General features: G+C 47.5%; 1 protein-coding gene across 1 annotated transcript in view; it reads right to left on the bottom strand.

Moving 5' to 3' along the window:
- LOC140106745 (uncharacterized) overlaps positions 1 to 25,684 on the bottom strand; it is an 84,353-nt gene that overhangs the window by 20,224 nt on the left and 38,445 nt on the right. Inside the window, exons 5-8 of the mRNA XM_072131364.1 lie at positions 20,278 to 20,403; positions 12,834 to 12,885; positions 3,847 to 3,937; positions 755 to 896 (exon numbers count right to left, since the gene is read on the bottom strand). Of these exons, the coding sequence (XP_071987465.1) occupies positions 755 to 896; positions 3,847 to 3,937; positions 12,834 to 12,885; positions 20,278 to 20,403 (411 nt within the window). The remainder of the gene's footprint in view (positions 1 to 754; positions 897 to 3,846; positions 3,938 to 12,833; positions 12,886 to 20,277; positions 20,404 to 25,684) is intronic.

The following is a 25,684-nucleotide window of genomic DNA, read 5'->3' as shown; positions in this document are numbered from 1 at the left end:
CTATTTACAACACAGAAACGCTGATGAGTACGGCTTCTGGATGGCCACGCCCACCCGTGCATTGTACCGCTCTGGAAATGGGGACGGGTGGGCGTGGCCAGAAGCCAAATTCAGCTGAACTTCCGTGCCGCTGTAAACAAACAAAAATGGCAGCGCGGGGTACTGGGAGGGACCACGGAGGTAGGCAAATGTTTAATTTTTTATGCAGCCCCATCCTGGCCACATATATATTTTTTTAGGGTCTCGGACAACCCCTTTAAGAACATAGGAAATGTATCATTGTCTACAGTTTACATTCGCATTTCATTGCCTGCATCTCCAGTTTTATGGCACATAGAACATCATTAACAATCATGATTCCTTTGGAGAGACAAGATTCTTATCTTTACTATGACACCAGAACCATGATTCTAGCTGAGAAAAAGCCAAAAGATATGAAGAGACTCAACTGAGGCAAAAAAAGTGTCTCTTCTCAGCTCACTTGCGTTTGATTTTGGAGGGGGGGGGGGGGGGTTAATAGGTAAAAGAGTGGGAATGTTACAAAGGATATTTTATGCTCCACCTGATAATTTAGTGGGGACAAAAATCCCTTAAAATCCAAGCCAATAAGATCTCTGGCTGCCTCTCCGTGTAACGCTATATACACTCAGTGCTGTATATACACGCAGGAAAGATATTCCATTAGGGAGAAGGGGGAGGGGATAATCGCACATGACTATTACGCCCATAGCGGTTATTACGCAGAGCTCCGTACATTGCATCCTTTTAGGGCACGGCCTTTCCTGAAATAACCCTTCGGGCAATCGGCGGAGAGCTGTATGGAAACATCCGCATCCACCAGAGCCTTGGGGTACAGCTCCAGCTGCTCATAGCAATAGGACCGATTACCGAAATACCTGCAAAGTACAAGACACATCAATGATTCACTATAAATTACTATTGTATCTGCAGATAGTAAGACTTGTTTAGTGCCCGGCGATTCATTTATCTGTTCTATCGTTACGAAAGTCGTCACATCCACGTAGACAATTACGGACTATAGTGGGTTCCTTAGAGTAGACTAACAACTTGCAAAGAACATCTCACTGCATCCCGCTATACATTGCACTGTACACAGTAAGCTCCCCCTAGTGGTAGCATCATGCAGCAGAAATCCACGATATAAAAATCATTTGCAATGGTTTTAGCCCAAAATCGGAGTGAAAACCTCTGTACCATCAGCTCTCAATGGGGAAGAGATGCAGAGGAGCATTAATGGGTAAGTCGCCTTAAACACAAAGGAATCCACTAATATCCTTGGTCTTTATAGGTTTACAGGCACAGCGCCATCACCGGGGGTGGTTCCCCGGCCCGATCTCATTAGCGATTGCTTACCGATCGTATGCGTTTCACTGCAAACTCCTAGGGAGTGAGTATATGTAAGTGAATGGATGTAGCAGGGCTTAGAGTATGGGAATGAATGGATGTAGGAGGGCTGAGAGTATGTGAATGAATGGATATATGTGGATGTAGCAGAGCTGAGTATATGTAAGTGAATGGATGTAGCAGAGCTGAGTGTATGTAAATGAGCGGATGTAGCAGGGCTGAGTGTATGTAAATGAGTGGATGTAGCAGGACTGAGAGTATGTGAATGAATGGATGTAGCAGGACTGAGAGTATGTGAATGAATGGATGTAGCAGGACTGAGAATATGTGAATGAATGGATGGATGTAGATGACTAAATATATGTGGATGTAGCAGAGCTGAGTATATGTAAGTGAATGGATGTAGCAGAGCTGAGTGTATGTAAATGAGTGGATGTAGCAGGGCTGAGTATGTAAATGAGTGGATGTAGCAGGACAGAGTATGTGAATGAATGGATGTAGCAGGACTGAGAGTATGTGAATGAATGGATGGATGTAGAGGACTAAATATATGTGGATGTAGCAGAGCTGAGTATATGTAAGTGAATGGATGTAGCAGAGCTGACTATATGTAAGTGAATGGATGTAGCAGAGCTGAGTGTATGTAAATGAGTGGATGTAGCAGGACAGAGTATGTGAATGAATGGATGTAGGAGGGCTGAGAGTATGTGAATGAATGGATGGATGTAGAGGACTAAATATATGTGGATGTAGCAGAGCTGACTATATGTAAGTGAATGGATGTAGCAGAGCTGAGTGTATGTAAATGAGTGGATGTAGCAGGGCTGAGTATGTAAATGAGTGGATGTAGCAGGGCTGAGTATGTAAATGAGTGGATGTAGCAGGACAGAGTATGTGAATGAATGGATGTAGGAGGGCTGAGAGTATGTGAATGAATGGATGGATGTAGAGGACTAAATATATGCGGATGTAGCAGAGCTGAGTATATGTAAGTGAATGGATGTAGCAGGGCTGAGTGTATGTAAATAAATGGATGTATCAGAGCTGAGTATATGTAAGTGAATGGATGTAGCAGGGCTGAGTGTATGTAAATAAATGGATGTAGCAGTGCTGAGTGTATGTGAATAAGTGGATGTAGCAGGGCTGAGTATATGTGAGTGAATGGATGTAGCAGGGCTGAGTATATGTGAATGAATGGATGTTGCAGGGCTGAGAGTATGTGAATGAATGGATAGATGTAGAGGACTAAATATAAGTGAATGAATGGAAGTAGCAGAGCTGTGTGTGCTCAACAGAATTCTTAATTGGTGTAAAAAAGATTTTTTCTTTTTTTTGGATGACTAAAAACATATGGCATGACTGCAATACACGTGCAGGATTTTTGATGGATTAAAATGTCCCTGAAGCAAAGGGGTTAAACTCCACAAAGAAATTTTTTTTTAAATTGGCAGCTGAACCCTCCATAAGATGTTGCCGACCCTCGTTAATAATTTGCTTTACTTATCATAAGCGGATTTTGATTTCTCTGTTCATTTCCATTCTGGTATTTTGCTGCCCCCGGGTGCCAGACAGCAATGCATTGTGGGGGTGCGGGTGACATAACAAGTCTCTGGAATACAAATACACTGATCGCTGGACCGCGGCTTCTTATAGGGAGAGAGTGCGGGGATACGATGCAACGCAAAATCATCAGATGAGTCAGACGACCCCCTATAAGGGCCTAAAGGCTGGAAACAGACCGGACTGCAAGTTCCCAAGTCACAATAACGAAACATATGCCTGTGCTCCATAACTCATATGCAAATGAGCACTGCGGTGCACCAGGGGTGTGACTATGAGGTCTGGTGCACCCTCTCTAGGGAACAAGGAGCAGACAATTGCGACTGAGTGGGAAGTGTTGGGTGGTGTAACTGGGCTTAAAGCTCCTCAGGCTCATTTGCATACAGTCCTGCATCCTGGTGGTAGATGCCCTTTAAGAGATCCACTGGACCTCACGGCCACGCCCATAATGCCCCATGATGCTTATTTGCATATATATTAATAATGCAGAGGTAGGTAGTTCATTGACAAGGACATAGGTTCAGTTATAAGGGACCCAGTAACTATAGTCCCAATTATAGGACAGAGGATAAGGTCCCCCATTCTGTCAATCATGTGGATCGGCTACGATCAAACATTGGACCCGTATTCAAAGGACGTCAATTATGATAAAAAAATCCTTTTTAAACCCAATTTTAATCAAAGTTGTGACCAGTATATTTTATGTCCCTATTCACACTATGACTGTGTCCCTATAACCCGCCATGACAAGAGGATGAGGCTACACACAGAGATAAAGGACATTATCGTAGCAAACAAATATCTCCCGAAAATTCAAGGAATCGCAACACAAATCCCATTTACACTGCAGCGCAGATAATGGGGGAGACATAACCCCCCCACCCCCCACCCGACGCTCCCTGACTGCACACAACGACTTACCTGTAATCCTTAGGATCTAATCTGATGGCTTCACTAAACAGTTCAATCGCTTTGGTGTAGTTTCCGTCTTTCACTGAATTAATTCCTTGTTCTGGAAGAATGGAGAATGTAAAGTGACAAAGAGGCCGGGAATGCCGGAATCCATGTGCACGGAATGTCCGGAACGCTCCCGGCCCCCACGGAGGTCAGAAAGAGGCAACACAATCATACAAAACACATAGAATAAGACCATCACAGGAGAAGCTGCTCTACGGCTTTGTGTCTCTGGTCAAAGAGGAGCTCGGTCACCAAGGGGAAGCGTGGACAAGAGGAACAGTACCAGTACCCCACCTCATTACAGGCCACCAAGACACAGGAGAGCCACAACACGAGGACGACCTCATTACAGGCCACCAAGACACAGGAGAGCCACAACACGAGGAGGACCTCATTACAGGCCACCAAGACACAGGAGAGCCACAACACGAGGAGGACCTCATTACAGGACACCAAGACACAGGAGAGCCACAACACGAGGAGGACCTGATTACAGGCCACCAAGACACAGGAGAGCCACTATGGAAGGAGGACCTCATTATAGACCACCAAGACACAGGAGAGCCACAACACGAGGAGGACCTCATTACAGGCCACCAAGACAAAGGAGAGCCACAACACGAGGAGGACCTCATTACAGGCCACCAAGACACAGGAGAGCCACAACACGAGGAGGACCTCATTACAGGGCAACCAAGACACAGGAGAGCCACAACACGAGGAGGACCTCATTATAGACCACCAAGACACAGGAGAGCCACAACACAAGGAGGACCTTATTACAGGACACCAAGACACAGGAGAGCCACAACACGAGGAGGACCTCATTACAGGACACCAAGACACAGGAGAGCCACAACACGAGGAGGACCACATTATAGACCACCAAGACACAGGAGAGCCACAACACGAGGAGGACCTCATTACAGGCCACCAAGACACAGGAGAGCCACAACAAGAGGAGGACCTCATTACAGGCCACCAAGACACAGGAGAGCCACAACACGAGGAGGACCTCATTACAGGACACCAAGACACAGGAGAGCCAAAAAACGAGGAGGACCTCATTATAGACCACCAAGACACAGGAGAGCCACAACACGAGGAGGACCTCATTACAGGCCACCAAGACACAGGAGAGCCACAACAAGAGGAGGACCTCATTACAGGCCACCAAGACACAGGAGAGCCACAACACGAGGAGGACCTCATTAAAGGCCACCAAGACACAGGAGAGCCACAACACGAGGAGGACCTCATTACAGGCCACCAAGACACAGGAGAGCCACAACACGAGGAGGACCTCATTACAGGCCACCAAGACACAGGAGAGCCACAACACGAGGAGGACCTCATTATAGACCACCAAGACACAGGAGAGCCACAACACGAGGAGAACCTCATTACAGGCCACCAAGACACAGGAGAGCCACAACAAGAGGAGGACCTCCTTACAGGCCACCAAGACACAGGAGAGCCACAACACGAGGAGGACCTCATTACAGGGCAACCAAGACACAGGAGAGCCACAACACGAGGAGGACCTCATTATAGACCACCAAGACACAGGAGAGCCACAACACGAGGAGGACCTCATTACAGGGCAACCAAGACACAGGAGAGCCACAACACGAGGAGGACCTCATTATAGACCACCAAGACACAGGAGAGCCACAACACGAGGAGAACCTCATTACAGGCCACCAAGACACAGGAGAGCCACAACAAGAGGAGGACCTCATTACAGGCCACCAAGACACAGGAGAGCCACAACACGAGGAGGACCTCATTACAGGGCACCAAGACACAGGAGAGCCACAACATGAGGAGAACCTCATTATAGACCACCAAGACACAGGAGAGCCACAACACGAGGAGGACCTCATTACAGGGCAACCAAGACACAGGAGAGCCACAACACAAGGAGGACCTCATTACAGGCCACCAAGACACAGGAGAGCCACAACACGAGGAGGACCTCATTACAGGCCACCAAGACACAGGAGAGCCACAACACGAGGAGGACCTCATTACATGGCCACCAAGACACAGGAGAGCCACAACACGAGGAGGATCTCATTACAGGACACCAAGACACAGGAGAGCCACAACATGAGGAGGACCTCATTATAGACCACCAAGACACAGGAGAGCCACAACACGAGGAGGACCTCATTACAGGACACCAAGACACAGGAGAGACACAACATGAGGAGGACCTCATTACAGGCCACCAAGACACAGGAGAGCCACAACACGAGGAGGACCTCATTACAGGACACCAAGACACAGGAGAGACACAACATGAGGAGGACCTCATTACAGGCCACCAAGACACAGGAGAGCCAAAACACGAGGAGGACCTCATTACAGGAAACCAAGACACAGGAGAGCCACAACATGAGGAGGACCTCATTATAGACCACCAAGACACAGGAGAGCCACAACATGAGGAGGACCTCATTACAGGCCACCAAGACACAGGAGAGCCACAACACGAGGAGGACCTCATTACAGGACACCAAGACACAGGAGAGCCACAACATGAGGAGGACCTCATTATAGACCACCAAGACACAGGAGAGCCACAACATGAGGAGGACCCCATTATAGACCACCAAGAAACAGGAGAGCCACAACATGAGGAGGACCCCATTACAGGCCACCAAGACACAGGAGAGCCACAACACGAGGAGGACCTCATTACAGGACACCAAGACACAGGAGAGCCACAACATGAGGAGGACCTCATTATAGACCACCAAGACACAGGAGAGCCACACCATGAGGACCTCATTACAGGCCACCAAGACACAGGAGAGCCACAACACGAGGAGGACCTCATTACAGGCCACCAAGACACAGGAGAGCCACAACACGAGGAGGACCTCATTACAGGCCACCAAGACACAGGAGAGCCACAACACGAGGAGGACCTCAATACAGGCCACCAAGACACAGAAGAGCCACAACAAGAGGAGAACCTCCTTACAGGGCAACCAAGACACAGGAGAGCCACAACACGAGGAGGACCTCATTACAGGACACCAAGACACAGGAGAGCCACAACACGAGGAGGACCTCATTACAGGGCAACCAAGACACAGGAGAGCCACAACACGAGGAGGACCTCATTACAGGCCACCAAGACACAGGAGAGCCACAACACGAGGACCTCATTACAGGCCACCAAGACACAGGAGAGCCACAACAAGAGGAGGACCTCATTACAGGAAACCAAGACACAGGAGAGCCACAACATGAGGAGGACCTCATTATAGACCACCAAGACACAGGAGAGCCACAACATGAGGAGGACCTCATTACAGGCCACCAAGACACAGGAGAGCCACAACATGAGGAGGACCTCATTACAGGCCACCAAGACACAGGAGAGCCACACCATGAGGACCTCATTACAGGCCACCAAGACACAGGAGAGCCACAACAAGAGCAGAACCTCATTACAGGGCAACCAAGACACAGGAGAGCCACAACACGAGGAGGACCTCATTATAGACCACCAAGACACAGGAGAGCCACAACATGAGGAGGACCCCATTATAGACCACCAAGAAACAGGAGAGCCACAACATGAGGAGGACCCCATTACAGGCCACCAAGACACAGGAGAGCCACAACACGAGGAGGACCTCATTACAGGACACCAAGACACAGGAGAGCCACAACATGAGGAGGACCTCATTATAGACCACCAAGACACAGGAGAGCCACACCATGAGGACCTCATTACAGGCCACCAAGACACAGGAGAGCCACAACAAGAGGAGGACCTCATTACAGGCCACCAAGACACAGGAGAGCCACAACATGAGGAGGACCCCATTACAGGCCACCAAGACACAGGAGAGCCACAACACGAAGAGGACCTCATTATAGACCACCAAGACACAGGAGAGCCACAACATGAGGAGGACCTCATTACAGGCCACCAAGACACAGGAGAGCCACAACAAGCGGAGGACCTCATTACAGGCCACCAAGACACAGGAGAGCCACAACATGAGTAGGACCCCATTACAGGCCACCAAGACACAGGAGAGCCACAACACGAAGAGGACCTCATTATAGACCACCAAGACACAGGAGAGCCACAACATGAGGAGGACCTCATTACAGGACACCAAGACACAGGAGAGCCACAACATGAGGAGGACCCCATTACAGGCCACCAAGACACAGGAGAGCCACAACACGAAGAGGACCTCATTATAGACCACCAAGACACAGGAGAGCCACAACATGAGGAGGACCTCATTATAGACCACCAAGACACAGGAGAGCCACAACATGAGGAGGACCTCATTACAGGCCACCAAGACACAGGAGAGCCACAACATGAGGAGGACCTCATTACAGGACACCAAGACACAGGAGAGCCACAACATGAGGAGGACCCCATTACAGGCCACGAAGACACAGGAGAGCCACAACACGAAGAGGACCTCATTATAGACCACCAAGACACAGGAGAGCCACAACACGAGGAGAACCTCATTACAGGCCACCAAGACACAGGAGAGCCACAACACGAGGAGGACCTCATTACAGGACACCAAGACACAGGAGAGCCACAACACTAGGAGGACCTCATTATAGACCACCAAGACACAGGAGAGCCACAACATGAGGACCTCATTACAGGCCACCAAGACACAGAAGAGCCACAACAAGAGGAGAACCTCATTACAGGGCAACCAAGACACAGGAGAGCCACAACACGAGGAGGACCTCATTACAGGGCACCAAGACACAGGAGAGCCACAACACGAGGAGGACCTTATTACAGGCCACCAAGACACAGAAGAGCAACAACACGAGGAGGACCTCATCACAGGCCACCAAGACACAGGAGAGCCACAACACAAGGAGGACCTCATTACAGGCCACCAAGACACAGGAGAGCCACACCATGAGGAGGACCTCATTCCAGGGCAACCAAGACACAGGAGAGCCACTACAGGAGGGGGACCTCATTCCAGGGCAACCAAGACACAGGAGAGCCACTACAGGAGGGGGACCTAATTACAGGCCACCAAGACACAGGAGAGCCACTACAGGAGGACCTCATTACAAGCCACCAACACACAGGGGAGCCACAACACGAGGAGGACCTCATTACAGGGCACCAAGACACAGGAGAGCCACTACATGAAGATGACCTCATTACAGGGCACCAAGACACAGGAGAGCCACTACATGAAGATGACCTCATCCAAAAGCAGAGCTTATAGGGGAAAATGTGTTTCATTTCCAGAATCAGGGCCCCAGATAGAATTTAAAAACTGTTCCAACTTTTAAAGGCAACTAAAATGAGTGCTCCCCAGTGTAATAACTCAGGGGCGTCCATTCACCCCCTAGCGGGTTACCTCCGCATCCCCTGCTCTGTATATTTTGGTGGTTTCATGGCTTCTCCCCCATTAGTGGCTTTGGAAGGTGTAAAATAAAAATATGCTTGGTCCATTTAGTAAACTAATAAAAACATATATAGGATTCCATTAAAATATTTTGCATAAAATAACAGTGAAAACATCTCGGGGCGTCATGTAACACGTTATAATTTCTCTGAACGGTATTTAATTCACATTATAAACACAATAAAATGTGTCGCAAGGTTCTAAGAACAATTACTAAAAATAACCGGATGTTGTGCAACACGTCACATGGAGACCTTCAATTTTTCTGCTTTTAGACTTTTTTTTTCACGTTTTTAGGTTTTAATTATTTAGCTCATTAAAATATTAAGAGACTAAAAACAACCCGACGTTGCAGAACATATTGTAACGTCTCTGCAGAACATTGCATCATATAAACGGACAGAGAAAGGATTCAGAACTCCATGTTGTGCACGATAGAGCGACGCCGCGCCAAACTGCATCTTTATTGTAGTTTATAACACTTATGTATTCTCTAAACACTACCTAAAATAAGAAATAAATTATAAAGGGAACCTGTCACCAGGGACCTCATGTTCACTAAAGACAGGTTACAGAAGCCCCTCACACCTGCAGAGCACATCTGCCTTTCTGCAAGCATTTGCATTACAATATAATTGTGTGTTATAACTTACCTTGCACCCTGACATAATCCTCTGTGTAGTCGCAGGGGTTGGGCTTTGGTTTGGAGTTTCAAAAACAACTCCTCAGCTCTCCACCTTTGTGCTCCTGTGCAGCTCTTCCCACCTGGTAATCATACAACAGTGGGAGAAGCTGTACAGGAGCACAAAGGTGGGGGCTGAGAGCTGAGGAGTCGGCAGCACCGACAAGTCACATGTTTTTTTAATGTATTCAAAACAAAACCCAACCCCTGGGACTACACAGAGGATTCTGTCAGGGTGCAAGGCAAGTTATAACACACAATTATATTGTAATGCAAATGCTTATAGAAGGCGGAAAGACAGATGTGCTCTGCAGGTGTGATGGGCTTCGGCTACCTGTCTTTAGTGAAAATGAGGTCCCTGGTGACAGGTTCTCTTTAAGGGCTCATTCAAACGGGGTTAAAATCGTCCTTATATCTGTACATATTTTTTTACTTCTAGAAAAAAAACAAAAAACAAACAGATGGGTTTCTTATCTATTTTCTGCCCTGCCCAAATTGGTTGCCTAGCAATAGCTGAGTAAAAATGGACCGCATATGGTTTTCATCCATGGACCTATGGAGGTCCTCAATCCACATGTTAGTTTGCAAAAAAAAAAACTGGACATGTTAACAGACCAGTAAAAATCAATGAGTTGCAATGTTATCCGGAAAAATAAACGTATAGCACTACGGAAGTTAAAAGTTGCCAGTCTGCATGAGCCCAAACACAGTGCGGGAAATTCACACTGGGTTAGATGGGCTTTGTAGGCGTAAAAAAAAGTGGCGTCGAGCTTTTTTGCGACTTTTCATTGTATACTGGTGTAACCATAGAACTACTGCTAGTGCAACGCCGCGCAAAGCCAAAGGCACGACTTCAGTGACTCCAGGCCCTGCCGCTCTATGTGCTGGGACATAGAAAAATCATAGACACATGTAAAGCAGAAGAACATTTTTGGACTGTAAGACGCAAAAGACACTTTAATGAATATGAGGAGCAGCAGAGACTTACATAGAAGTGTCCCAATGAGCTGCCTAATGACCCCCCCGCCTCCTGCCTCTCCAGACCCCCCCCCCTCCTGCCTCTCCAGACCCCCCCCCTCCTGCCTCTCCAGACCGCCCCCCCTCCTGCCTCTCCAGACCGCCCCCCCTCCTGCCTCTCCAGACTGAACCCTTCCAGAAGTTGGTGTGGCCTGAGGTAAGTAGCTCAACTCACCTCATGGCTGGTGCACCCTTGCATTGCAACGGAGGGGTGAACTAGGACTTACTGGGCAACGTTAGAAGCCAGTCCTGGGACACTATGGCCGGATGATTAGTGGGGGTACTGTGACCTTCATGGCGGGGGTCCCCTATGGCTAGTACTATGTATGTATCCCTTAACCTGACAACATTGCATAAATTGGACGTGTAGCATGTAAACTTTCCTTCTAATTATGGGCGTGTCCTAAAAATTCTGACCATCTTTAGGTAGTTGAGGTACTGCCAAAAACTTTGCACCATTAAGGCATGAGGAGCTTTGCCGATTCTCTGGAAATCCCCCCAAAAGGCTTCTGCCGGGTTCTTTACACACTTATGTGCCAGTGACGCTCCAATAAGGGGTCCGGCAGTATTACTGACCACCCAAAAAGGTCACAACTCTCAAAAATGAATAGGAGGAGTGGAAAGGAACACGGAGTGACTTTACCAGTGGAATAGCAAATATGGCCACGGAGGCCACGCCGCTGTACACTAACCTTTATGGGATCAGAGAAGACCAAAGTAACTATTGGCTTCCCTCAAGAATTCTGTACCCAAGACCCATTCTCTGCTGTATCGGTGCCGCCTCCTTGGACAACATTAGTAGGAACCACCCACAAGACCTCCCGTTGTGTAGATACCAAGGCAGTTGACATTAGTCACAAATAATTGATACAACCCCTTTAATTACTCATTTACTCTTTGCAAATGTATTTTTGTAATGATTTAAAGGGGTTTTCCAGCATAAATATGGATGATCTATCCTGAAGATAAATAGGTTATCAAATATTCTGACTCTGATCACCTGATTTTAGTAGCAGTGGGGAAGGAAGCAGACAGCGCCATACCCTGTGTGGTGGCCATGCTGGGTTACTGCAGCTTAGCTCAGCTGTTCGCTTCCAGCTCCATACTGTGTGTTTTTTCTCTGGTCTTCCGTCATGACCACAATGCAGGAAAAGCCCTTTAAAAGAGCAGTTTTTGAATATTTTGGCAAATTTTTGCCTACATTGCAATAAGGCAAAGCAACCCAGAAGAAGCCTAGGGCAGAGAACGTTGCCCACGCTCTACACCAGTTCAGCACTTGTCACTCTCATAGTTTGTGAACTTTAGGAAGAAGTTTTGTCAAAGTCTAAATTTTAGACGCCATTAGTGCATCCGTTTTTCCTGGAATGTCCCTTTAATTTCTACATATTTACCCCTTCCATACAGTTATGACCTATTCTCTGTATCGCTTGGTGCGTTCATTAATTCGGGCCATTAGCAGCCCGGGGACTGGAGGTAATTTGTAAGGCAGTGAAGTTAATGTGCGGAGCCGGTCCTCATGCTGCGGCACAAACCTGCTGACAAATCATTGATCAAAGCAAAAGGGCTCGCCGCGTCTTTCCGGTTCACGTGCGTCGCGGGCGCTGCTGTATGCACAATGCAATGTATCACAATGGCCACACATTGTCATAGGACTACAACTCCCATCATGTGTTCCCATCAACAACAGGGTATCTGAGCGGAAGAACTGATCTTATAGAAGAGAGTAAGTGACGCACAACTTTAATGGAATAGAACAATTTTAGGAACAACAAGAATAAAATGTGGATCGTCTTCCAAGAACCTGCGGCACTCACCGGCGAGATCTCTGGCTCTTTGGACCGTGGGGTTGGTGCTGGTGCAGTCGTCCTACAAAGAAAAGGCCGTACTACGTTATTAATAAACATCACACAAAGTTCCTAGAACGTGTATGACCACAACTTCCACACCAACTCCTCCAATGCCATAGGGGGTCCGGGTCATGTACATTCAGGGAATAGGTCTATGCATCGGGGTCATGTAGCCGCGCGTAGAACCCTACTTCTTATAGGAGTTAAAAGGAAATCTAACATTTGTTTTCATGCAACCAAACATACCTTGAGAATGCTGTAGCTACACTGATGCAGAAACATATCTTGTTTAATCCCTGATCTGAGTGGTTTTGCTGAAAAAACGAAATATAAAATGATGATAATGAGGCTCTGTCGCTCCTGTGGCTGCTCCGGTGCTTCTCCTCTTACCCTAAATTATGCTCCAGCCTTGTCCTGCCCAGCATAAGCCAAGGCTATGTCATCACTGTGTTGTCCCTGACAGGCAGAAGTAATCAATCGCTGCACCATCCCCCAGCTGCTGTGTAGGAGTCATCCAGCTCAGGTTGATTAGTCCTGTCTGGACAGTTCAGGCAGTTCCGTGTAATGTGTTTATGAACGGCAGCCTGCAGCACCCAGCTTTCCCAAGATCCTGCATTTTATAATTGTTTTTTGAGCAAAACCATTTGGATCAGGGAATAAACAAGATATGTTTCTGCATCAGTGTCGCTGCAACATTCTCAAGGTATGTTTGGTTCACAATGCATAAAAACAAAAAGGTAGATTTCTTTCTCCTATTGCTTCACTTACAGTTTCCAATAATTTGGTGTTAATTACTTCTGGCTGGTAACGTGTGTCAGACGGACCATGGCAGAGGCGATGTGATGTTCTGGATAATGTTCTCCTAAATGACTTTGTGCAATCAAATGGACGTCACCGACACTTATCATCTACCTAAACGTTTCACACCAAGCACCTACCTTTAAGAGGCAAGTTATCAAAATTCTAGGTCACGCTCCAAAATTCATGTTAAATGATTTTAAGAACTTGATCGGAATTCCCCAGATCAAGCATCTACATGAAAATCTACACAGGTTGAGCATCACGTGATACGGACCTACCCAACAGCCCAGAGATGTTCTGGTGACTAGAGATGGACCTACCCAACAGCCCAGAGATGTTCTGGTGACTAGAGATGGACCTACCTAACAGCCCAGAGATGTTCTGGTGACTAGAAATGGACCTACCTAACAGAGCAGAGATGTTCTGGTGACTAGAGATGGACCTACCTAACAGGTCAGAGATGTTCTGGTGACTAGAGATGGACCTACCTAACAGGTCAGAGATGTTCTGGTGACTAGAGATGGACCTACCTAACAGCCCAGAGATGTTCTGGTGACTAGAGATGGACCTACATAACAGGTCAGAGATGTTCTGGTGACTAGAGATGGACCTACCTAACAGGTCAGAGATGTTCTGGTGACTAGAGATGGACCTACCTAACAGCCCAGAGATGTTCTGGTGACTAGAGATGGACCTACCTAACAGCCCAGAGATGTTCTGGTGACTAGAGATGGACCTACCTAACAGGTCAGAGATGTTCTGGTGACTAGAGATGGACCTACCTAACAGGTCAGAGATGTTCTGGTGACTAGAGATGGACCTACCTAACAGCCCAGAGATGTTCTGATGACTAGAGATGGACCTACCTAACAGCCCAGAGATGTTCTGGTGACTAGAGATGGACCTACCTAACAGGTCAGAGATGTTCTGATGACTAGAGATGGACCTACCTAACAGGTCAGAGATGTTCTGGTGACTAGAGATGGACCTACCTAACAGAGCAGAGATGTTCTGGTGACTAGAGATGGACCTACCTAACAGAGCAGAGATGTTCTGGTGACTAGAGATGGACCTACCTAACAGCCCAGAGATGTTCTGGTGACTAGAGATGGACCTACCTAACAGCCCAGAGATGTTCTGGTGACTAGAGATGGACCTACCTAACAGCCCAGAGATGTTCTGGTGACTAGAGATGGACCTACCTAACAGGTCAGAGATGTTCTGGTGACTAGAGATGGACCTACCTAACAGCCCAGAGATGTTCTGGTGACTAGAGATGGACCTACCTAACAGCCCAGAGATGTTCTGGTGACTAGAGATGGACCTACCTAACAGCCCAGAGATGTTCTGGTGACTAGAGATGGACCTACCTAACAGCCCAGAGATGTTCTGGTGACTAGAGATGGACCTACATAACAGGTCAGAGATGTTCTGGTGACTAGAGATGGACCTACATAACAGAGCAGAGATGTTCTGGTGACTAGAGATGGACCTACCTAACAGGTCAGAGATGTTCTGGTGACTAGAGATGGACCTACCTAACAGGTCAGAGATGTTCTGGTGACTAGAGATGGACCTACCTAACAGAGCAGAGATGTTCTGGTGACTAGAGATGGACCTACCTAACAGCCCAGAGATGTTCTGGTGACTAGAGATGGACCTACCTAACAGCCCAGAGATGTTCTGGTGACTAGAGATGGACCTACCTAACAGCCCAGAGATGTTCTGGTGACTAGAAATGGACCTACCTAACAGGTCAGAGATGTTCTGGTGACTAGAGATGGACCTACCTAACAGGTCAGAGATGTTCTGGTGACTAGAGATGGACCTACCTAACAGAGCAGAGATGTTCTGGTGACTAGAGATGGACCTACCTAACAGGTCAGAGATGTTCTGGTGACTTGAGATGGACCTACCTAACAGGTCAGAGATGTTCTGGTGACTAGAGATGGACCTACCTAACAGGTCAGAGATGTTCTGGTGACTTGAGATGGACCTACCTAACAGGTCAGAGATGTTCTGATGACTAGAGATGGACCTACCTAACAGGTCAGAGATGTTCTGGTGACTAGAGATGGACCTACCTAACAGGTCAGAGATGTTCTGATGACTAGAGATGGACCTACCTAACAGCCCAGAGATGTTCTGGTGACTAGAGATGGACCTACCTAACAGGTCAGAGATGTTCTGGTGACTAGAGATGGACCTACCTAACAGGTCAGAGATGTTCTGGTGACTAGAGATGGACCTACCTAACAGCCCAGAGATGTTCTGGTGACTAGAGATGGACCTACCTAACAGAGCAGAGATGTTCTGGTGACTAGAGATGGACCTACCTAACAGAGCAGAGATGTTCTGGTGACTAGAGATGGACCTACCTAACAGCCCAGAGATGTTCTGGTGACTAGAGATGGACCTACCTAACAGGTCAGAGATGTTCTGGTGACTAGAGATGGACCTACCTAACAGCCCAGAGATGTTCTGGTGACTAGAGATGGACCTACCTAACAGGTCAGAGATGTTCTGGTGACTAGAGATGGACCTACCTAACAGAGCAGAGATGTTCTGGTGACTAGAGATGGACCTACCTAACAGGTCAGAGATGTTCTGGTGACTAGAGATGGACCTACCTAACAGGTCAGAGATGTTCTGGTGACTAGAGATGGACCTACCTAACAGAGCAGAGATGTTCTGGTGACTAGAGATGGACCTACCTAACAGCCCAGAGATGTTCTGGTGACTAGAGATGGACCTACCTAACAGGTCAGAGATGTTCTGGTGACTAGAGATGGACCTACCTAACAGCCCAGAGATGTTCTGGTGACTAGAGATGGACCTACCTAACAGGTCAGAGATGTTCTGGTGACTAGAGATGGACCTACCTAACAGCCCAGAGATGTTCTGGTGACTAGAGATGGACCTACCTAACAGCCCAGAGATGTTCTGGTGACTAGAAATGGACCTACCTAACAGAGCAGAGATGTTCTGGTGACTAGAGATGGACCTACCTAACAGGTCAGAGATGTTCTGGTGACTAGAGATGGACCTACCTAACAGCCCAGAGATGTTCTGGTGACTAGAAATGGACCTACCTAACAGAGCAGAGATGTTCTGGTGACTAGAGATGGACCTACCTAACAGAGCAGAGATGTTCTGGTGACTAGAGATGGACCTACCTAACAGGTCAGAGATGTTCTGGTGACTTGAGATGGACCTACCTAACAGGTCAGAGATGTTCTGGTGACTAGAGATGGACCTACCTAACAGGTCAGAGATGTTCTGGTGACTAGAGATGGACCTACCTAACAGGTCAGAGATGTTCTGGTGACTTGAGATGGACCTACCTAACAGGTCAGATATGTTCTGATGACTAGAGATGGACCTACCTAACAGCCCAGAGATGTTCTGGTGACTAGAGATGGACCTACCTAACAGGTTAGAGATGTTCTGGTGACTAGAGATGGACCTACCTAACAGCCCAGAGATGTTCTGGTGACTAGAGATGGACCTACCTAACAGAGCAGAGATGTTCTGGTGACTAGAGATGGACCTACCTAACAGGTCAGAGATGTTCTGGTGACTAGAGATGGACCTACCTAACAGCCCAGAGATGTTCTGGTGACTAGAGATGGACCTACCTAACAGGTCAGAGATGTTCTGGTGACTAGAGATGGACCTACCTAACAGCCCAGAGATGTTCTGGTGACTAGAGATGGACCTACCTAACAGAGCAGAGATGTTCTGGTGACTAGAGATGGACCTACCTAACAGCCCAGAGATGTTCTGGTGACTAGAGATGGACCTACCTAACAGCCCAGAGATGTTCTGGTGACTAGAGATGGACCTACCTAACAGGTCAGAGATGTTCTGGTGACTAGAGATGGACCTACCTAACAGCCCAGAGATGTTCTGGTGACTAGAGATGGACCTACCTAACAGAGCAGAGATGTTCTGGTGACTAGAGATGGACCTACATAACAGGTCAGAGATGTTCTGGTGACTAGAGATGGACCTACCTAACAGGTCAGAGATGTTCTGGTGACTAGAGATGGACCTACCTAACAGGTCAGAGATGTTCTGGTGACTAGAGATGGACCTACCTAACAGGTCAGAGATGTTCTGGTGACTAGAGATGGACCTACCTAACAGGTCAGAGATGTTCTGGTGACTAGAGATGGACCTACCTAACAGGTCAGAGATGTTCTGGTGACTAGAGATGGACCTACCTAACAGGTCAGAGATGTTCTGGTGACTAGAGATGGACCTACCTAACAGGTCAGAGATGTTCTGGTGACTAGAGATGGACCTACCTAACAGGTCAGAGATGTTCTGGTGACTAGAGATGGACCTACCTAACAGCCCAGAGATGTTCTGGTGACTAGAGATGGACCTACCTAACAGGTCAGAGATGTTCTGGTGACTAGAGATGGACCTACCTAACAGGTCAGAGATGTTCTGGTGACTAGAGATGGACCTACCTAACAGCCCAGAGATGTTCTGGTGACTAGAGATGGACCTACCTAACAGCCCAGAGATGTTCTGGTGACTAGAAATGGACCTACCTAACAGAGCAGAGATGTTCTGGTGACTAGAGATGGACCTACCTAACAGGTCAGAGATGTTCTGGTGACTAGAGATGGACCTACCTAACAGCCCAGAGATGTTCTGGTGACTAGAAATGGACCTACCTAACAGAGCAGAGATGTTCTGGTGACTAGAGATGGACCTACCTAACAGAGCAGAGATGTTCTGGTGACTAGAGATGGACCTACCTAACAGGTCAGAGATGTTCTGGTGACTTGAGATGGACCTACCTAACAGAGCAGAGATGTTCTGGTGACTAGAGATGGACCTACCTAACAGGTCAGAGATGTTCTGGTGACTAGAGATGGACCTACCTAACAGGTCAGAGATGTTCTGGTGACTAGAGATGGACCTACCTAACAGCCCAGAGATGTTCTGGTGACTAGAAATGGACCTACCTAACAGAGCAGAGATGTTCTGGTGACTAGAGATGGACCTACCTAACAGAGCAGAGATGTTCTGGTGACTAGAGATGGACCTACCTAACAGGTCAGAGATGTTCTGGTGACTAGAGATGGACCTACCTAACAGGTCAGAGATGTTCTGGTGACTTGAGATGGACCTACCTAACAGGTCAGAGATGTTCTGATGACTAGAGATGGACCTACCTAACAGCCCAGAGATGTTCTGGTGACTAGAGATGGACCTACCTAACAGGTCAGAGATGTTCTGGTGACTAGAGATGGACCTACCTAACAGCCCAGAGATGTTCTGGTGACTAGAGATGGACCTACCTAACAGGTCAGAGATGTTCTGGTGACTAGAGATGGACCTACCTAACAGCCCAGAGATGTTCTGGTGACTAGAGATGGACCTACCTAACAGGTCAGAGATGTTCTGATGACTAGAGATGGACCTACCTAACAGGTCAGAGATGTTCTGGTGACTAGAGATGGACCTACCTAACAGGTCAGAGATGTTCTGGTGACTAGAGATGGACCTACCTAACAGGTCAGAGATGTTCCGGTGACTAGAGATGGACCTACCTAACAGCCCAGAGATGTTCTGGTGACTAGAGATGGACCTACCTAACAGCCCAGAGATGTTCAGGTGACTAGAGATGGACCTACCTAACAGGTCAGAGATGTTCTGGTGACTAGAGATGGACCTACCTAACAGGTCAGAGATGTTCTGATGACTAGAGATGGACCTACCTAACAGGTCAGAGATGTTCTGGTAAATAGAGATGGACCTACCTAACAGGTCAGAGATGTTCTGGTGACTAGAGATGGACCTACCTAACAGGTCAGAGATGTTCTGGTGACTAGAGATGGACCTACCTAACAGGTCAGAGATGTTCTGGTGACTAGAGATGGACCTACCTAACAGGTCAGAGATGTTCTGGTGACTAGAGATGGACCTACCTAACAGAGCAGAGATGTTCTGGTAAATAGAGATGGACCTACCTAACAGGTCAGAGATGTTCTGGTGACTAGAGATGGACCTACCTAACAGGTCAGAGATGTTCTGGTAAATAGAGATGGACCTACCTAACAGGTCAGAGATGTTCTGGTGACTAGAGATGGACCTACCTAACAGGTCAGAGATGTTCTGGTGACTAGAGATGGACCTACCTAACAGGTCAGAGATGTTCTGGTGACTAGAGATGGACCTACCTAACAGCCCAGAGATGTTCTGGTGACTAGAGATGGACCTACCTAACAGAGCAGAGATGTTCTGGTGACTAGAGATGGACCTACCTAACAGCCCAGAGATGTTCTGGTGACTAGAGATGGACCTACCTAACAGAGCAGAGATGTTCTGGTGACTAGAGATGGACCTACCTAACAGCCCAGAGATGTTCTGGTGACTAGAGATGGACCTACCTAACAGCCCAGAGATGTTCTGGTGACTACAGATGGACCTATACAATACAGCGGTTTTATGACCGATGTGGAGTCTAAGAAGGACGTGGTACTACCACGTGGACATTCCCTTGAGGACCATGTAGTGAATGTGTTGGGACCGGTGACCTTGTGGATGAGGTGGTGGCAGGAGGGAGAGCGGGGTGTATTATTAGGGTTACCTCTTGCCCCTTCTCTTCGTTCTCCTTGTTAGCGCTGTGCTTCTTGTCGTGCTTATTCCTGCTCTTTGGTCGTATGTGACTCGCAGCGTTGGCAACAAACGCGCTGTTCACGTCCCACTCCGGTTCCTGCCAAAATATAAAAAATGTGATATTATAGTCTTCATGTTCCCACGGGGAGAGGGAACCCGTCAAACCAGCTCCCAGCAGTACAACGCCTTATTCCAGGTCCACAGGTGCTCGGATGTGGCAACACAGCGGATACATAGCAGGGTGCAGGCTCATCCCTGGAGCAGAGCCGCGGTGCGGGGGAGCAGAGCCGCGGCGCGGGGGAGCAGAGCCGCGGCGCGGGGGAGCAGAGCCGCCGTGCGGGGGAGCAGAGCCGCCGTGCGGGGGAGCAGAGCCGCGGCGCGGGGGGGGCAGAGCCGCGGTGCGGGGGGGGGGCAGAGCCGCGGCGCGGGGGAGCAGAGCCGCGGCGCGGGGGAGCAGAGCCGCGGCGCGGGGGAGCAGAGCCGCGGCGCGGGGGAGCAGAGCCGCGGCGCGGGGGAGCAGAGCCGCGGCGCGGAGTCCACCAACAAATGGGTCACTATGATCACTAACATCAGGCTACTCAGTGTGTGGAGTGTGTGAAGTCACAGGGGTGGAACATGTCATTACTAGGGAAGGCCCATATTCTAGGTACTTTATTGGGTAACTACTGAATTTCAAAATTAAGCAAACTGGAAAATAGACTTCACTGAAAAACTGGAAATCTACCATCAAAATCCATCCTGATAAACCAGGGACATTACTGATAGATCCGGGCACCGGGACTGTGGTATCTTCTTATATGTGTTATCCATGGCCTCCTGCCTTCTAAAATCAACTTTTATAATTATGCCAAGGAGCCTAACAGACTCTGGTGGGTGTTACCAGAGCTCCTCCATGCTCTAGCTTCACAGGCTGCTACACTGTCTCCCCCTTTGCTTCCCTCCCTTTCCCCTTGCCTCTGCCTGAAGTAAAGTAACACAGTTCCAGAGAGAAGTGCACCTGCACTTTGTAACAGCTCGTGAAACTACAACACGGAGGGGCCCTTCAGGCTGATCAGAATAAACTTAAAAGTTGATTTTAAGAGGCGGAGGAGACCACGGAAAACAAATAGAAGACCCCACAGTCCTGGTGCCTGGATCTAGGAGTAATGTCCCTGGGGGTCTTGATGGTAAAATTCCTTTAACCTTTTTGTCTCTGCAACTCTAAGAAAATTCTCTCTCATTTCCAAGGTAACAGACTACAAACAAACAATCTCTGTGTAGTCGTGTATAAGGAGGAAAAAGTAAATATTGCCATGCACCCGAAGAAACTTAAAGGGGGGGTCCACTGACAGCCATCAGATAAGGAGCCTCGCGTCTGGTGAAGCTAAATTCGGTAATCCCCGTATCACTGCGCATCATCAGGACATCAAATCATAAGCGCGGCAAAGCAACTACATTAACCCCTGCTTCACCAGGTGCACGCACGTAGACCCCCCACATACTGCAGGTCCTGCAGAGGACTGAAGGAGCCGCCATAGGGTAGTAAGAAGCGGCAGCAGGACAGGACCAGAGGATCTGCCCCATTATACTAGGGACAGCACATAATACACCGGCCTCATAGGACACAGCGATGGAAGCTTCTTACACTTACAGGAACAATGTATCTCATTCCTTCGAGATCTCATATTGTTTTTTCACCCTCCGGCAATTATAACAAATGACATAAACGCTGCCCCTGGGCATCTACTATAAAGCCCCGACAAGTGACTCATAATTATACTAATTAGAGAACACACAGCGAGTCTAAGAAGAAATTCTGTATACAAGGGATAACATCTGAGGAATGTCAGGGCTCACAGAGACAATCGTATCCAGAGCTGCACTCACTATTCTGCTGCTGCTGGTGCAGTCACTGTGTACATACATGACATTACTTATCCTGTACTGATCCTGAGTTACATCCTGTATTATACTCCAGAGCTGCACTCACTATTCTGCTGCTGGTGCAGTCACTGTGTACATACATGACATTACTTATCCTGTACTGATCCTGAGTTACATCCTGTATTATACCCAGGAGCTGCACTCACTATTCTGCTGCTGGTGCAGTCACTGTGTACATACATGACATTACTTATCCTGTACTGATCCTGAGTTACATCCTGTATTATACTCCAGAGCTGCACTCACTATTCTGCTGCTGGTGCAGTCACTGTGTACATACATGACATTACTTATCCTGTACTGATCCTGAGTTACATCCTGTATTATACCCCAGAGCTGCACTCACTATTCTGCTGCTGGTGCAGTCACTGTGTACATACATGACATTACTTATCCTGTACTGATCCTGAGTTACATCCTGTATTATACTCCAGAGCTGCACTCACTATTCTGCTGCTGGTGCAGTCACTGTGTACATACATGACATTACTTATCCTGTACTGATCCTGAGTTACATCCTGTATTATACTCCAGAGCTGCACTCACTATTCTGCTGCTGGTGCAGTCACTGTGTACATACATGACATTACTTATCCTGTACTGATCCTGAGTTACATCCTGTATTATACCCCAGAGCTGCACTCACTATTCTGCTGCTGGTGCAGTCACTGTGTACATACATGACATTACTTATCCTGTACTGATCCTGAGTCACATCCTGTATTATACTCCAGAGCTGCACTCACTATTCTGCTGCTGGTGCAGTCACTGTGTACATACATGACATTACTTATCCTGTACTGATCCTGAGTTACATCCTGTATTATACCCCAGAGCTGCACTCACTATTCTGCTGCTGGTGCAGTCACTGTGTACATACATGACATTACTTATCCTGTACTGATCCTGAGTTACATCCTGTATTATACTCCAGAGCTGCACTCACTATTCTGCTGCTGGTGCAGTCACTGTACATACATGACATTACTTATCCTGTACTGATCCTGAGTTACATCCTGTATTATACCCCAGAGCTGCACTCACTATTCTGCTGCTGGTGCAGTCACTGTGTACATACATGACATTACTTATCCTGTACTGATCCTGAGTCACATCCTGTATTATACTCCAGAGCTGCACTCACTATTCTGCTGCTGGTGCAGTCACTGTGTACATACATGACATTACTTATCCTGTACTGATCCTGAGTTACATCCTGTATTATACCCCAGAGCTGCACTCACTATTCTGCTGCTGGTGCAGTCACTGTGTACATACATGACATTACTTATCCTGTACCGATCCTGAGTTACATCCTGTATTATACCGCAGAGCTGCACTCACTATTCTGCTGCTGGTGCAGTCACTGTGTACATACATGACATTACTTATCCTGTACTGATCCTGAGTCACATCCTGTATTATACTCCAGAGCTGCACTCACTATTCTGCTGCTGGTGCAGTCACTGTGTACATACATGACATTACTTATCCTGTACTGATCCTGAGTTACATCCTGTATTATACCCCAGAGCTGCACTCACTATTCTGCTGCTGGTGCAGTCACTGTGTACATACATGACATTACTTATCCTGTACCGATCCTGAGTTACATCCTGTATTATACCGCAGAGCTGCACTCACTATTCTGCTGCTGGTGCAGTCACTGTGTACATACATGACATTACTTATCCTGTACTGATCCTGAGTTACATCCTGTATTATACCCCAGAGCTGCACTCACTATTCTGCTGGTGCAGTCACTGTGTACATACATGACATTACTTATCCTGTACTGATCCTGAATTACATCCTGTATTATACTCCAGAGCTGCACTCACTATTCTGCTGCTGGTGCAGTCACTGTGTACATACATGACATTACTTATCCTGTACTGATCCTGAGTTACATCCTGTATTATACCCCAGAGCTGCACTCACTATTCTGCTGCTGGTGCAGTCACTGTGTACATACATGACATTACTTATCCTGTACTGATCCTGAGTTACATCCTGTATTATACTCCAGAGCTGCACTCACTATTCTGCTGCTGGTGCAGTCACTGTACATACATGACATTACTTATCCTGTACTGATCCTGAGTTACATCCTGTATTATACCCCACAGCTGCACTCACTATTCTGCTGCTGGTGCAGTCACTGTGTACATACATGACATTACTTATCCTGTACTGATCCTGAGTTACATCCTGTATTATACCCCAGAGCTGCACTCACTATTCTGCTGCTGGTGCAGTCACTGTGTACATACATGACATTACTTATCCTGTACCGATCCTGAGTTACATCCTGTATTATACCCCAGAGCTGCACTCACTATTCTGCTGCTGGTGCAGTCACTGTACATACATGACATTACTTATCCTGTACCGATCCTGAGTTACATCCTGTATTATACCCCAGAGCTGCACTCACTATTCTGCTGCTGCTGCAGTCACTGTGTACATACATGACATTACTTATCCTGTACTGATCCTGAGTTACATCCTGTATTATACCCCAGAGCTGCACTCACTATTCTGCTGGTGCAGTCACTGTGTACATACATGACATTACTTATCCTGTACTGATCCTGAGTTACATCCTGTATTATACCCCAGAGCTGCACTCACTATTCTGCTGCTGGTGCAGTCACTGTGTACATACATGACATTACTTATCCTGTACCGATCCTGAGTTACATCCTGTATTATACCGCAGAGCTGCACTCACTATTCTGCTGCTGGTGCAGTCACTGTGTACATACATGACATTACTTATCCTGTACTGATCCTGAGTTACCTCCTGTATTATACCCCAGAGCTGCGCTCACTATTCTGCTGCTGGTGCAGTCACTGTGTACATACATGATATTGCTTATCCTGTACTGATCCTGAGTTACATCCTGTATTATACCCCAGAGCTGCACTCACTATTCTGCTGCTGGTGCAGTCACTGTATACATACATGACATTACTTATCCTGTACTGATCCTGAGTTACATCCTGTATTATACCCCAGAGCTGCACTCACTATTCTGCTGCTGGTGCAGTCACTGTATACATACATGACATTACTTATCCTGTACTGATCCGGAATTACATCCTGTATTATACACCAGAGCTGCACTCACTATTCTGCTACTGGTGCAGTCACTGTGTACATACATAACATTACTTATCCTGTACTGATCCTGAGTTACATCCTGTATTATACACCAGAGCTGCACTCACTATTCTGCTGCTGGTGCAGTCATTGTGTACATACATGACCTTACTTATCCTGTACTGATCCTGAGTTACATCCTGTATTATACACCAGAGCTGCACTCACTATTCTGCTGCTGGTGCAGTCATTGTGTACATACATGACATTACTTATCCTGTACTGATCCTGAGTTACATCCTGTATGATACCCCAGAGCTGCACTCACTATTCTGCTGCTGGTGCAGTC

The sequence above is a fragment of the Engystomops pustulosus genome, chromosome 11, assembly GCF_040894005.1.
Source record: "Engystomops pustulosus chromosome 11, aEngPut4.maternal, whole genome shotgun sequence".
NCBI classification, from domain to species: domain Eukaryota; kingdom Metazoa; phylum Chordata; class Amphibia; order Anura; family Leptodactylidae; genus Engystomops; species Engystomops pustulosus.
This window is presented reverse-complemented; position numbering and strand designations above follow the sequence as displayed.